Source organism: Oncorhynchus kisutch, unplaced genomic scaffold (assembly GCF_002021735.2).
Source record: "Oncorhynchus kisutch isolate 150728-3 unplaced genomic scaffold, Okis_V2 Okis06b-Okis10b_hom, whole genome shotgun sequence".
Lineage (NCBI taxonomy): Eukaryota > Metazoa > Chordata > Actinopteri > Salmoniformes > Salmonidae > Oncorhynchus > Oncorhynchus kisutch.
The window spans coordinates 14,236,657-14,252,773 of NW_022261983.1; the positions used below are offsets into that span (position 1 = coordinate 14,236,657).

Below are 16,117 nucleotides of genomic sequence, written 5' to 3' on the forward strand. Positions count from 1 at the left end.
CTCGCTCTCTCTCTCTTTCACTCGTTCTCGCTCTCTCTCTCTTTCACTCGTTCTCGCTCTCTCTCTCTTTCACTCGTTCTCGCTCTCTCTCTCTTTCACTCGTTCTCGCTCTCTCTCTCTTTCACTCGTTCTCGCTCTCTCTCTCTTTCACTCGTTCTCGCTCTCTCTCTCTTTCACTCGTTCTCGCTCTCTCTCTCTTTCACTCGTTCTCGCTCTCATTCACTCGTTCTCTCTCTCTCGTTCTCTCCTCCAGGACTACCTACCGACTCAGCAGGATATTCTCCTGGCCCGTAAGCCCACTAAAGGTATCCACGAGTACGACTTTGAGATCAAGAACGTTCCATTTAAGATGGTGGACGTTGGGGGTCAAAGGTCGGAGAGACGGAGATGGTTTGAGTGTTTTGACTCTGTCACCTCCATCCTCTTCCTCGTCTCCTCTTCAGAGTATGACCAGGTGGGTTTACACACACACACACACACACACACACACGTTTCTGTCCTTGTGAATTAAATTAAACGACCAAGAATTTGGATTCATGCACAAACACTCTTAAATCAGCTCACACACACTGTCACACACACCTGTCTTTGGATGTTAAATACAATTAAATATAATTTGTATGCGTACACACTCACTTGAACACACAAACTCTTTCTATTACACACACACACCCTACTCCCCTAACCTCCTAACCCCCCCCCCCCCCCCCCCCCCAGGTCTTGATGGAGGACCGTCAAACCAACCGTCTCAGCGAATCCCTCAACATCTTCGAGACGATTGTCAACAATCGTGTTTTCTCCAACGTCTCCATCATCCTGTTCCTCAACAAGACAGACCTTCTGGAGGACAAGGTGCGCTCCGTCCCCATCAAGGACTATTTCCCAGAGTACCCCGGGGAGCCACACAGCCTGGTGGACGTACAGAGGTTCCTAGTGGACTGTTTCCGGGGGAAGAGGAGGGACGTGACACAGAAGCCCCTGTACCACCACTTCACCACAGCCATCAACACGGAGAACATTCGCCTGGTGTTCCGAGACGTCAAGGACACCATCCTCCACGACAACCTAAAGCAGCTGATGCTGCAGTGATCGCAGGGGGGTTATGACCTTTTTGAAGTCACCTTTTGACCTTTAACCCCCCCCCCCCTGTGACTCCTCACCGTGACCCACTGACTTGCTGTGATTGCAGGGTGATGAGCAGAAGAGTTGTTGTTGTTACACTGTGTCACTGCCTTTTAAGTCACCTTTTGGCCCCTTGACCTTTAACCCCTGTGAGCCCTCACCTTGACCCCTGATCTCCAGTCACCTCTGGTGCAGGCTGTCACCTATGACCCTTGACCCCTGATCTCCAGTCACCTCTGGTGCAGGCTGTCACCTATGACCCTTGACCACTGAACCCTGTTACCACTTCTAATGGCCTTGTACCTGGCAGTTCTACCCCCCCCCCTCCTAAACCACTGTAAATGAGCTCTCCCAATCCCTCCCCTCACACACCCCTCTCCTCTCTGTAATGGACTATTCCAGAGTCTGTAGATATGTTGATGTGTTCTGTAGGATGAAGTTGCCCTCAGACTCTGATCCTAGGTCAGTTTTTAATTTCACCCACTAATGGTTAATGACAGGATATGGGGAGGGGAAGCTGGTCCTAAATCTGTTGTTCCATATTACTATATTCACTCTGTTGGTTCACACTTAACTCTGTTGGTTCACACTTAACTCTCCTGTCTCACTCTGTCATATTGTAACCTGTCTGAGAAGTCCAGACCACTGCTGGAGGTTAGCGGTCAAGGGTGAGGGGGTCAACTGGCCTTTCTGTGTTGGAGGGAGGAGTCTAAGGTCGTCACCCACGGCAACCAGGGAAAAGGGGGTGGTAAATGCTGTAGAACAAAATGATGATGATGATGATGATGACTGTGTTTTACTGGCGTCAGCCTGTCGCTATGCACCTCCACTCACACCTGCCCTGAACTGGCTTGATTCTACACTTCCTTTTCCCTCAGAGCCTGATTATGACATCACCGTGCCCCGCCCCCATCATTCTGACAGCCAATCAGTGTCACTATCTGGATGTGGAACCAACTGCAGCGGAGAGCTTGTTACTTGTTGTTGCTGAGGGGGAAGTTAAAGAGTGGAGGGACTTTACAACACTGTACTAAAACTAATCCTTAATGATTCCACAAATAAGCCTTTTACCACTGTCTGATGATTACCTATCAAACAGAGCTATACACACACACACACACACACACCCTGCCCATAGAGACTCTTCTGACCTGATCCTGGTCTTACTGTTTGGAACTTTTAACTTTTTTTCACATAGATTTCTTATGAATATATGTACCTAAACATTGTCTTAAGTTATATTTGAAAGGTTTTACACACGTTTGATTTACACCTGCTGATGGACAGTGTTAAAGGCTATGGAAGAGGGTGTGTGAACACACACGCTCAGACAGACTGGCTCGGACAGACTGGCTCGGACAGACCAGTTGATAAACTACTGAGCTAATTCTCAGGATACATTGTGGACCACTGTGTATGTAGAGCAATGATGTTCATTTGCCTAAGTCCTAAAACACACAGACAGACGGCTGTCCATCAGAGGCTGGTAGTCTAAACAACTTGCCGGCCAGCTACATCCCCTCTTCCAGTCCTTTTTTTCTCCCCTCTTTCTGTCCCTCTCTCTGTGTTAGTGTAAGCACGTGATCAGCCTTATAAACCCTGTGGAGGCTCATCCTAGAGGGAAGAGGGAGTGATCAGCCTTATAAACCCTGTGGAGGCTCATCCTAGAGGGAAGAGACAGTGATCAGCCTTATAAACCCTGCAGAGGCTCATCCTAGAGGGAAGAGAGAGTGATCAGCCTTATAAACCCTGTGGAGTCTCATCCTAGAGGGAAGAGACTGATCAGCCTTATAAACCCTGTGGAGGCTCATCCTAGAGGGAAGAGACTGATCAGCCTTGTAAACTCTGTGGAGGCTCATCCTAGAGGGAAGAGACCGTGATCAGCCTTATAAACCCTGCGGAGGCTCATCCTAGAGGGAAGAGAGAGTGATCAGCCTTATAAACCCTGTGGAGGCTCATCCTAGAGGGAAGAGAGAGGGATCAGCCTTATAAACCCTGTGGAGGCTCATCCTAGAGGGAAGAGACAGTGATCAGCCTTGTAAACTCTGGAGGCTCATCCTAGAGGGAAGAGACCGTGATCAGCCTTATAAACTCTGTGGAGGCTCATCCTAGAGGGAAGAGACTGATCAGCCTTGTAAACTCCGTGGAGGCTCATCCTAGAGGGAAGAGACCGTGATCAGCCTTATAAACTCTGTGGAGGCTCATCCTAGAGGGAAGAGACAGTGATCAGCCTTGTAAACTCTGTGGAGGCTCATCCTAGAGGGAAGAGACAGTGATCAGCCTTGTAAACTCTGTGGAGGCTCATCCTAGAGGGAAGAGACTGATCAGCCTTGTAAACTCTGTGGAGGCTCATCCTAGAGGGAAGAGGCCGTGATCAGCCTTATAAACTCTGTGGAGGCTCATCCTAGAGGGAAGAGACCGTGATCAGCCTTATAAACTCTGTGGAGGCTCATCCTAGACATACTCTTATCAGTCAGGGGAAAGTGATGGGGAAACTGTGTCAAATGATTTGATTTCATTATGAATCTTTCTCTCTCTCCTTAACTCCTCACCAACCAATGTGCCTTTATCTCTAGCAAACCCCCATAGCAGGCCTTTTAAATGAGTTGGACGTTGGGTTTCTACCAACTGAAGGGAAACCAGGAGAATGATACCATTCACATTGTTGTACCCGTTATCCAGGGGGCGTCTGAAGTCACACCCTACTACTCTCTATCTAGTGCACTGCTTTCGGCCCTGTGTGTCTTTGATAGGGCACTACTTAGTGCTCTGTTAAAAAGTAGTGCACTATGTTATTATTATTATTAAGGTAGTAGGGTGCGGTTTTGCACGTAGACTCCTATAATCTCTCTCGTTGTCTCACAAGTGAGCGCTATACCCTATATAGTTTTGGATGCAGTCTGAGTCTCGTTGGCCAAACATGCTGCATGTGTAGCTCAAGTCTCTCTCACAAACACGGTCAGCTCTGTCAGGGCTTCTGACTGATCGCTCCAGGCCACCCCTTCCATAGCTCCGAGTCATCCCCAGCACAGAGCTCTTTGTCTGGGCTGAGACTGTGTCAGGCCCCCTTGGCTGAAGGCCACCATTCCATCCTCTATACCAGTCGGATGGACTGGTGTGACTGGGACCAGTGTCTCCTCCCCCCGCGCCAGTAAGTCAGACCAGACTAGGGTCTGTGATTTGCCTTTGTCGATGCTGAACAAACAGGTTTTTGAACAACACACCCTCCTACAGAGGCAGACCCAACTTGTCCCAAAGTGATCATTCTAGAATCATGTGCATTCTAGAACTGTCCGTTCTAGAACTGTTTCTAGCCATTCTATTTCTATGGGTGTAGTCAGTCGGTGCTTTTTGCCAAATGGCCTCCAGAGTGACTCAATACCCAGTAGACAGGCAGACGGACAGATCTATGTCCCCTACTGGTCTTATTTAGTGAGGGAGAGCTCAAATAGGAGTCCCAAGTGGCACCCTCTTCCCTATATAGTGCACTAATGTTGACCAGGTCCCATAGGGTCTAAAGTAGTGCACTATGTAGGGAATAGGCTGTCAGACAGACGCAGGCCTTTGTCTGCTCCGGTCAGAGAGAAGGGTAGACGGTCTGCCTGTAGTAACACCGTGGTCAGTATTCAGTCAGTGTGTATGTATCTGCTCCTTCAGGCGATCTCTCTCTCTCTGTGCTGTTGCTGTGGTTTTCAACGTGTGCCAACGACTCCGTTCCAATATCAACGCTAGCCCACTCGTTCGAATGCACTGCTTCCTTCATGTTAGTGTGGATGTTGGAATGCAGCCCCAAGAGTCAGTCAGAACACAGTGTCATTTCAAAAGCCCAGGCCCACTTTGACGATGTCACAAAGCCAAACGCCTGTTTCATTAGGATTCTGCTACAGACAAAAACCTGCCTTCAGTGGCCTGGTCGGCCTCCACAACTGGTTTTAACCCAGTCTGAGTTGTCATTCATTGTGTCAAAAAGAGTTGTAGAGGTTTCAAGCTGTTAACTGTGATGTCAGAGCCCCGCCCTGCCCTGAGAACTGTCTGTTCCTCTACTACAACTCCTTCTTCCTGCTCTCTCTCTCTCTCTCTCTCACTCTCTCTCACTCTCTCTCTCACTCTCTCTGTCTCTCTGTCTGTCTCTCTCACTCTCTCTGTCTCTCTGTCTCTCTCTTTCTCTCTCTCTTTCTGTCATTCTGTCATTATGACATCACTGAGGGTTCTGACACATCTAGAATGAAACATCATTCTAGTTCTATTGATTCTATGGAATGTGGAGGAAGGTTTGGGGCCAGGTCCATTATATCAAGGTGAAGGTGCAATCTGGCGTATTGGACCTGGGGTGGGAAGGACCTGAGGTGTGTGTGTGTGAGGTGATGGTGTTTTAAAGCTATGCAACAGCACTGTGCTCCAGTCCACACAGCAAAAATACTTAAAATGAACCACTTCTGTATGTTATGAGAATAATCACCATGATGTGTTACTGCTCTGCCCCATGTAATCAGTTCTTTATTAGTGAAGAGTCAAATATGCAAATGATCTGCCAAAATATGACTATTGTTGTGCCTCCTGTTACCCGACTTCGCCTTTTTCCCCTAATCAAGGTTTTATACTTGCAGTGTTTTGCCTTAGCGCTGTTTTTATGTCCTCATTTCAAGATGGTTTGCATTCCAAATGGCACCCTATTCCCTACATGACGACCTATTGGCTCTGGTCTAAAGTAGTATACGTAAATAGGGACATGGGGGGGTCATTTGGGACGGTATCCAAGAAGATAATTCACATACGAGTCCCAACAACGGTTACAAACTGTGTCTCTGGCTCATTGTAGTTCAGATGTTTTTTATTATTGTTTATGACGAAATGCTTTCATTGTACAGTCTCTAACTTATACCTTCTTACTGTTCTCCCAATAAAACCACAAACCATTTTACAAACTGTTTTGAAGTCTCTAACTTATACCTTCTTACTGTTCTCCCAATAAAACCACAAACCATTTTACAAACTGTTTTGAAGTCTCTAACTTATACCTTCTTACTGTTCTCCCAATAAAACCACAAACCATTTTACAAACTGTTTTGAAGTCTCTAACTTATACCTTCTTACTGTTCTCCCAATAAAACCACAAACCATTTTACAAACTGTTTTGAAGTCTCTAACTTATACCTTCTTACTGTTCTCCCAATAAAACCACAAACCATTTTACAAACTGTTTTGAAGTCTCTAACTTATACCTTCTTACTGTTCTCCCAATAAAACCACAAACCATTTTACAAACTGTTTTGAAGTCTCTAACTTATACCTTCTTACTGTTCTCCCAATAAAACCACAAACCATTTTACAAACTGTTTTGAAGTCTCTAACTTATACCTTCTTACTGTTCTCCCAATAAAACCACAAACCATTTTACAAACTGTTTTGAAGTCACTTCTTATACCTTCTTACTGTTCTCCCAATAAAACCACAAACCATTTCACAAACTGTTTTGAAGTCACTTCTTATACCTTCTTACTGTTCTCCCAATAAAACCACAAACCATTTCACAAACTGTTTTGAAGTCACTTCTTATACCTTCTTACTGTTCTCCCAATAAAACCACAAACCATTTCACAAACTGTTTTGAAGTCACTTCTGTTTGACAGTCATTTGTCACAACTCTGTGTCGGACTGTTTATGTCAGTTTCCAATCTCACGTGATGTTTAAGTTGTTCCAAATGACCATTTAAATGTCATGTCAATGTTTTTCATAGTCACTTGACACCACTTAAGCTGAATAGATTTTATAGATCTTTGCAAAGAAAAAGTTCATTTATTAAATGTCTATAAGACCTAGGGTTCGGGTCAGTTTCAATTGAAGTCATTCAATCATTCTTTAAATTTCATCCTCTACAGTACTGCCTGATTCCTCTACAGTACTGCCTGCTTCATCTACTTATAAACTACAGTACTGCCTGCTTCCTCTACTTATAAACCACAGTACTACCTGCTTTGCTTGCCATCTGAAGGATTATAGTATTGAAGGAAGCAGTAGTAAACTTTATGTCCACTCCTTTCCATCCAAACCCCTTCAGTATCTAACACTCCATAATCCACTCAGTCCTTCAGTACATTACTAATCAGGGATTTGTAGCATTTGTACCTCACCGCTGTGGATAGTTTGGTCCATGTATTTAAATAGGATAAAGCCAGACCCTCAGCGGGGTCTTGTTCATTAGTGCGCACCGTGTCAAAACATTTGGCAGTCGAACAAGAACTTGAGGTGTTTCATATTGGACAAGTTCAGGTCCCTATTGAAGTGTTTTCTGTTTGGTGTCTAATGAACAGGAGCCAGAAGGGAGATTGGAGAGGGGAGTTCTAGTCAGCTGAGGGGTGTTATGTTGTTGGTGGATTATTTTCCCACACTTTAAATAATCTACATCCCAAATGGCACCCTAATCTCTATATAGTGCACTACTTTAGAGCAGGTCCCATAAGACTCTAGTCAAAACATGTATATTCGGGAAGTATTCAAACCCGTTTGACTTTTTCTACCTTTTATGTTACAACCTTATTCTAAAATGGATTTAAAAAAATAAATAATTCCTCATCAATCTACACACAATACCCCATAATGACATCACAATATCCCATAATGACATCACAATACCCCACAATGACATCACAATACCCCACAATGACATCACAATACCCCACAATGACATCACAATATCCCATAATGACATCACAATATCCCATAATGACATCACAATACCCCATAATGAAAGAACAGGTTTATAGACAAAACTACAAACTAAAAAAATGAAATCACATTTACATACATTTTCAGACCCTTTTACTCAGTACTTTGTTGAAGCACCTTTGGCAGAAATTACAGCCTCAAGTCTTCTTGGGTATGATGCTTGTTGGGGGTTACCCTGGGGGTTGGGTGTTACCCTGGGGGTTGGGGATTACCCTGGGGGTTGGGGATTACCCTGGGGGTCGGGGATTACCCTGGGGGTCGGGGATTACCCTGGGGGTCGGGGGTTACCCTGGGGGTCAGGTGTGGGGCTACACCAGTGCCATGATTACTGTATATATGTGATAATCTTTGTATGCTTGCAATGATGGAAAAGTAATGGGTCAATGGAGATGTACTGCTTTAGTTCTCAGGCTGAGAAGTGTCTGCACCTGCTGATAGTCACACAGGTTCAAGGCCAAGATGGTAGAGGGAGAAACCACAGTCTAGACATGTTTTTCTCATCTTAGATACTTTGTATCTAATCCAATGCAACAATATTAAGATATAATTGACGGTAGGTTGTATCCTGTTTCGCCACACAGATCTATAGACTACTGAGGTAATTCTGTATGTGAATCTCTGTCTGCAATTGCATTTTATTACTAAAGAGTTTTATACCAAGGTTCCTGTGTCTGTGTCATCTATCTGGAAGACTGATTGTTGAAGGAAACTTACATCACCCAATGCAAAGGACCAGCCAACATTTGGCGAGCAGGAGTGACCGCTACACCTGTGACCACTACACCTGTGACCGCTACGCCTGTGACCGCTACACCTGTAACCTCTACACCTGTGACCGCTAAGCCTGTGACCACTACGCCTGTGACCGCTACACCTGTGACCGCTACACCTGTGACCGCTACACCTGTGACCGCTACACCTGTGACCTCTACACCTGTGACCGCTACACCTGTGACCGCTACGCCCGGAGGCTCTTCGTCCCACTGTGCAGCGCAACAAATTATGAGGTAAACAAGACACCTGTTAAACCAAAAGTCTGATATTAGAAAAAGTACTGTGTGGTTGATGACTGATTCCAGTATGTAAGTGGCACCTCGCTCATCGGGGTTGATAATTACAGGAACAGTCGATAGCTAAATGTATGTACAAGGCCGTTATAGGATGTATATGTGATAAATGACCCAGATTCCACAGGTTTAATAGATAGACATTCCTGAGGGTATAATGGAACCTTGTGTGAAGAACTGATAGATGTTATAGATGAGGATGAACCAAGTCAGTACTGAGGTACTGGGGGAAGACACTGGTTTTATGTACGGGGACCTTACCTGAGGGAAGACTGGTTTTATGTACGGGGACCTTACCTGAGGGAAAACCCTGGTTTTATGTACGGGGACCTTACCTGAGGGAAGACTGGTTTTATGTACGGTGACCTTACCTGAGGGAAGACCCTGGTTTTATGTACGGGGACCTTACCTGAGGGAAGACTGGTTTTATGTACGGGGATCTTACCTGAGGGAAGACTGGTTTTATGTACGCTGACCTTACCTGAGAGAAGACTGGTTTTATGTACGCTGACCTTACCTGAGGGAAGACTGGTTTTATGTACGCTGACCTTACCTGAGGGAAGACACTGGTTTTATGTACGGGGACCTTACCTGAGGGAAGACACTGGTTTTATGTACGGTGACCTTACCTGAGAGAAGACTGGTTTTATGTACGCTGACCTTACCTGGGGGAAGACTGGTTTTATGTACGGGGACCTTACCTGAGGCAAGACTGGTTTTATGTACGGGGACCTTACCTGAGAGAAGACTGGTTTTATGTACGGGGACCTTACCTGAGAGAAGACTGGTTTTATATACGGGGACCTTACCTGAGGGAAGACACTGGTTTTATGTACGGGGACCTTACCTGAGGGAAGACTAACCAGGTAGAACAGATTGTGATGAACACACCCTTCTGTACATCTCCAGCTGTTTGAGCAGCATGCTATCCTGTCCACTTTGTTCAGATGTTGAAATCAAGTGTCCTACCTGATTTATCAGAATGAGAACGAGTTGACAACTCCTTCTATAAACTGTGTTTTATGCTCATTGCACATTTATAAAACACAGACTAGACGGCTAGTATCACAGACTAGACACCTGTTATAACAGACTAGACAGCTGGTATAACAGACTAGACAGCTAGTGTAACAGACTAGACAGCTAGTATAACAGACTAGACAGCTAGTGTAACAGACTAGACAGCTAGTATAACAGACTAGACGGCTAGTATAACTGACTAGACCGCTAGTATAACAGACTAGACACCTAGTATAACAGACTAGACGGCTAGTATAACAGACCAGACTGCTAGTATAACAGACCAGACGGCTAGTATAACAGACCAGACGGCTAGTATAACAGACTAGACAGCTAGTATAACAGACTAGACGGCTAGTATAACAGACCAGACGGCTAGTATAACAGACCAGACGGCTAGTATAACAGACCAGACGGCTAGTATAACAGACTAGACAGCTAGTATAACAGACTAGACAGCTAGTATAACAGACTAGACGGCTAGTATAACAGACCAGACGGCTAGTATAACAGACTAGACAGCTAGTATAACAGACTAGACAGCTAGTATAACAGACTAGACAGCTAGTATAACAGACTAGACAGCTAGTATAACAGACTTTATATCATCCTATGTTAGGTTCTACTACCTGTATTCGGGGATAGAACTGTGTTGGGTATGTCATCCTATGTCAGGTTCTACTACCTGTATATAGGATGATATACCAAACCCAGTTCTATATACAGGTAGTAGAACCTAACATAGAACTGGGTTGGGTATATCATCCTATGTTAGGTTCTACTACCTGTATATAGAACTGGGTTGGGTATGTCATCCTATGTTAGGTTCTACTACCTGTATTCGGGGAACAGGCTTTGGATGTTGGTTCTCATTTGATATGGCAACAGCGGGGTTGTAAACTTGACACCGTTTCAAAAATTTGGAGACAGACTCTGTCTGGCAGCTTGTCTTAACACCTCCTTCTGCCAAGTGGCCTGCGGTGTGGCCCACGATGTGTGGCCCGCGGTGTGGTCCATGCTGTGGTCCATGGTGTGGTCCATGGTGTGGCCCACGGTGTGGCCCACGGTGTGGTCCACGGTGTGGTCCACGGTGTGCCCCACGGTGTGCCCCAAGGTGTGGCCTACAGTGTGGTCCACAGTGTGGTCCGCGGTGGGGTCCGCGGTGTGGCCTACGGTGTGGTCCACGGTGTGGCCTACGGTGTGGCCCACGGTGTGGTCCACGGTGTGGCCTACGGTGTGGTCCATCATGGTGTGGCCCACGGTGTGGCCTACGGTGTGGCCTACGGTGTGGTCCACGGTGTGGTCCATCATGGTGTGACCCACGGTGTGGCCTACGGTGTGGTCCACGGTGTGGCCCACGGTGTGGCCTACGGTGTGGCCTACGGTGTGGCCTATGGTGTGGCCTACGGTGTGGTCCATCATGGTGTGGCCTACGGTGTGGCCTACGGTGTGGTCCACGGTGTGGTCCATCATGGTGTGGCCCACGGTGTGGCCCATTTGTCAAGAGGGGATATGAATAGAGGTCATTTCTTTGGATTGGTTTTGTCTAAATTTGACTCAGCATGTGAAACAGTTTCTGTTTCGATGTGCTAAGTATTATTTAACATTGCCAAAGGAGCACCTCTGAAACCAGGTCATTTCCCTCCACCAAGAGGACCATTTGTCCATCTGGACATGGACTGTATAGATCTTGTAGAAAGAAAAGAATGGCAAAGGTACTGTTTAGGCCTTACTGACAGGTTCATCAGGTGGGTGGAGGCATTTCCCACAACACACTGTGATGCTGAGACAGTAGCAACGCTACTAGTGAGGAAGGTAATACCTAGATGTGGTGTTCCTGAGGTTTTATCTGCAGACAACGGTACCCACTTCACTAGTGATGTAGTGAAGCCAGGTAGCCATAACGATGGGAGTGGACCAGAAGTTTGTGTCCATCTACCACCCTCAGAGTAACGGGTTTAACGAGAGAGCTAACCAATCCATTAAACAAGGGTTAGCTAAGGCATGCCACTGCACCAAGACATCTTGGGTGTTAATGAAAATGCCCAGTGGTGTTAATAAAGGCCTGGGGTGTTAATAAAGGCCTGGGGTGTTAATAAAGGCCTGGGGTGTTAATAAAGGCCTGGGGTGTTAATAAAGGCCTGGGGTGTTACACCACACTAAATGTTGACAGGAAGCGCCATGAATGTTCCCACACACAGACCCATGACTGACTGACAAATAGACCTCACTCTAGCCACCGTCAGGATGCAGGTACCAGGTGTGAGGACCATGACGACCTGCCTGTGGAGGTTGGAGACTGGGGCAAAATCCGGGATCCACAAGAGAAAATGGAACCAGTCAAGATGGAATTGGGCCCGTTCCAGGTAACCGTGGCAACACCAACGGGCGGTCAGAGTTCAGGAAGGGTTCCCGGCTGGCACCACCTGTCCCACTGTCAGAAGGAGTTCAGCCCACAGGAGATGACGGAGCCAGACACTGAAACAAGAGGCAGAAGCAGATGTGAGTCGAGACCAAAGACTTGAAAAAGATGAAGGACCAAAGCCCTGAAGAACCAACTGTTTTACATGATCAGCAAGGTTATGTTGTAAATTAACAAACCCTTAAGGTGGTATAAGAGAGGGAAGACGACAGCGTGAGGTCATTGGTGGTTGACTGTGTTGGCTCTATCCACACTACTTTGTGTAGGTGAATCCGTCCCTGTCAACACGTGGGTAAAGTGTTGAGGTAATTGAGGTAATATGTGCATGTAGGTAGAGTTATTAAAGTGACTATGCATAGATAATAACAGAGTAGCAGCGTTCCGGGGGGAACTAGAGTACTCACCATAGATAATAACAGAGTAGCAGCAGCGTTCCGGGGGGAAGTATAGTACTCACCATAGATAATAACAGAGTAGCAGCAGCGTTCCGGGGGGAAGTAGAGTACTCACCATAGATAATAACAGAGTAGCAGCAGCGTTCCGGGGGGGAAGTAGAGTACTCACCATAGATAATAACAGAGTAGCAGCAGCGTTCCGGGGGGAAGTAGGGTACTCACCATAGATAATAACAGAGTAGCAGCAGCGTTCCGGGGGGAAGTAGAGTACTTACCATAGATAATAACAGAGTAGCAGCAGCGTTCCGGGGGAAGTAGAGTACTTACCATAGATAATAACAGATTAGCAGCAGCGTTCCGGGGGGAAGTAGAGTACTTACCATAGATAATAACAGAGTAGCAGCAGCGTTCCGGGGGGAAGTAGAGTACTTACCATAGATAATAACAGAGTAGCAGCAGCGTTCCGGGGGGGGAAGTAGAGTACTCACCATAGATAGTAACAGATTAGCAGCAGCGTTCCGGGGGGAAGTAGAGTACTCACCATAGATAATAACAGAGTAGCAGCAGCGTTCCAGGGGGAAGTAGAGTACTCACCATAGATAATAACAGAGCAGCAGCGTTCCGGGGGGGAAGTAGAGTAATCACCATAGATAGTAACAGATTAGCAGCAGCGTTCCGGGGGGAAGTAGAGTTATTAAAGTGACTATGCATAGATAATAACAGAGTAGCAGCAGCGTTCCAGGGGGAAGTAGAGTACTCACCATAGATAATAACAGAGTAGCAGCAGCGTTCCGGGGGGAAGTAGAGTACTTACCATAGATAATAACAGAGTAGCAGCAGCGTTCCGGGGGGGAAGTAGAGTACTCACCATAGATAATAACAGAGTAGCAGCAGCGTTCCAGGGGGAAGTAGAGTACTCACCATAGATAATAACAGAGTAGCAGCAGCGTTCCAGGGGGAAGTAGAGTACTCACCATAGATAATAACAGAGTAGCAGCAGCGTTCCAGGGGGAAGTAGAGTACTCACCAACATGTCATCGATGTGGGACAGGAAGGGCTGCTTTGCTTAGCACTGTGATGGGCCTGTTCTAATGTTACCAAGGCAGCAGAGCCTCATGTACATCAGGATGTAATGTTACTGAGGAGACGCTAGGTGGCACTGTGATGGGCCTGTTCTAATGTTACCAAGGCAGCAGAGCCTCATGTACATCAGGATGTAATGTTACTGAGGAGACGCTAGGTGGCACTGTGATGGGCCTGTTCTAATGTTACCAAGGCAGCAGAGCCTCATGTACATCAGGATGTAATGTTACTGAGGAGACGCTAGGTGGCACTGTGATGGGCCTGTTCTAATGTTACCAAGGCAGCAGAGCCTCATGTACATCAGGATGTAATGTTACTGAGGAGACGCTAGGTGGCACTGTGATGGGGCTGTACTAATGTTACCAAGGCAGCAGAGCCTCATGTACATCAGGATGTAATGTTACTGAGGAGACGCTAGGTGGCACTGTGATGGGCCTGTTCTAATGTTACCAAGGCAGCAGAGCCTCATGTACATCAGGATGTAATGTTACTGAGGAGACGCTAGGTGGCACTGTGATGGGCCTGTTCTAATGTTACCAAGGCAGCAGAGCCTCATGTACATCAGGATGTAATGTTACTGAGGAGACGCTAGGTGGCACTGTGATGGGGCTGTACTAATGTTACCAAGGCAGCAGAGCCTCATGTACATCAGGATGTAATGTTACTGAGGAGACGCTAGGTGGCACTGTGATGGGCCTGTTCTAATGTTACCAAGGCAGCAGAGCCTCATGTACATCAGGATGTAATGTTACTGAGGAGACGCTAGGTGGCACTGTGATGGGCCTGTTCTAATGTTACCAAGGCAGCAGAGCCTCATGTACATCAGGATGTAATGTTACTGAGGAGACGCTAGGTGGCACTGTGATGGGGCTGTACTAATGTTACCAAGGCAGCAGAGCCTCATGTACATCAGGATGTAATGTTACTGAGGAGACGCTAGGTGGCACTGTGATGGGCCTGTTCTAATGTTACCAAGGCAGCAGAGCCTCATGTACATCAGGATGTAATGTTACTGAGGAGACACTAGGTGGCACTGTAACACAGGAGTTATCACTGTACTGTAGAATACTATAGGAGAGACGCTAGGTAGCAGCGTAACACAGGAGTAGAGTAGGCATTTTTTAAGTTTAGTTGTAGCTCTGAAATCTCTCCTCTGGCATTTTTAAAGTTTAGTTGTAGCTCTGAAATCTCTCCTCTGGCATTTTTTAAGTTTCGTTTTAGCTCTGAAATGGCACGCCTGATTCTAATTCACCTATTTAATGGTTTGATGATAAGTTGAACCAGGTGTGCTAGCTGTGGAGTATATAAAATACATGGAACGCCGCTCTTAATAGTCCACATGGATGGGCCTACGGACCAGTAAAATTGTAGCCTACGGACCAGTAAAATTGTAGCCTACGGACCAGTAAAATTGTAGCCTACACCCCAGTAAAACTGTAGCCTACGGACCAGTAAGCACGGACCAGCGCCAGCGTCTTTCTTTGGTGCGGACCGGCCTTGACGTTTATGTTTGGTTAAAAGTTTGTTCGGTCTGGACCAATCTGAATTTGGCCGAAACATAGACTTCACATAAAGTTGGTCTCACTTTTGTTTATTATCTACTTCACTTGCTTTGGCAATGTTAACATATGTTTCCCATGCCAATAAAGCCCTTACATTTTAATTGAGAGAGAGTGTGAGTGTGTACCATAAATCATCAACATCAACACTGAGATACACACACGTACCTTAACCTTCAGCTTCAACACTGACAGACTCTCTCTTCCTCTCTCTCTCAACACTGACAGACTCTCTCTTCCTCTCTCTCTCAACACTGACAGACTCTCTCTTCCTCAACACTGACAGACTCTCTCTTCCTCTCTCTCTCAACACTGACAGACTCTCTCTTCCTCTCTCTCTCTCAACACTGACAGACTCTCTCTTCCTCTCTCTCTCAACACTGACAGACTCTCTCTTCCTCTCTCTCTCTTAACACTGACAGACTCTCTCTTCCTCTCTCTCTCAACACTGACAGACTCTCTCTTCCTCAACACTGACAGACTCTCTCTTCCTCTCTCTCTCAACACTGACAGACTCTCTCTTCCTCTCTCTCTCTCAACACTGACAGACTCTCTCTTCCTCTCTCTCTCAACACTGACAGACTCTCTCTTCCTCTCTCTCTCTTAACACTGACAGACTCTCTCTTCCTCTCTCTCTTGATGTCTTTCTCTCATCCAGTAAGTAAAGTGTATTCAGAAAGTATTCAGACCCCTTGACTTTTTCCACATTTTGTTACGTTTAC

At 46.2% G+C, this 16,117-nt stretch overlaps 1 protein-coding gene across 1 annotated transcript in view; it reads left to right on the forward strand.

The window, feature by feature from the left end:
- Window positions 1-6,517, forward strand: part of LOC109886145 (guanine nucleotide-binding protein subunit alpha-13) — a 38,821-nt gene extending 32,304 nt beyond the window's left edge. The window contains exons 4-5 of the mRNA XM_031813863.1: window positions 254-454; window positions 718-6,517. Of these exons, the coding sequence (XP_031669723.1) occupies window positions 254-454; window positions 718-1,089 (573 nt within the window). The 3' untranslated portion in view covers window positions 1,090-6,517. The remainder of the gene's footprint in view (window positions 1-253; window positions 455-717) is intronic.
- Window positions 6,518-16,117: the final 9,600 nt, after the last annotated feature.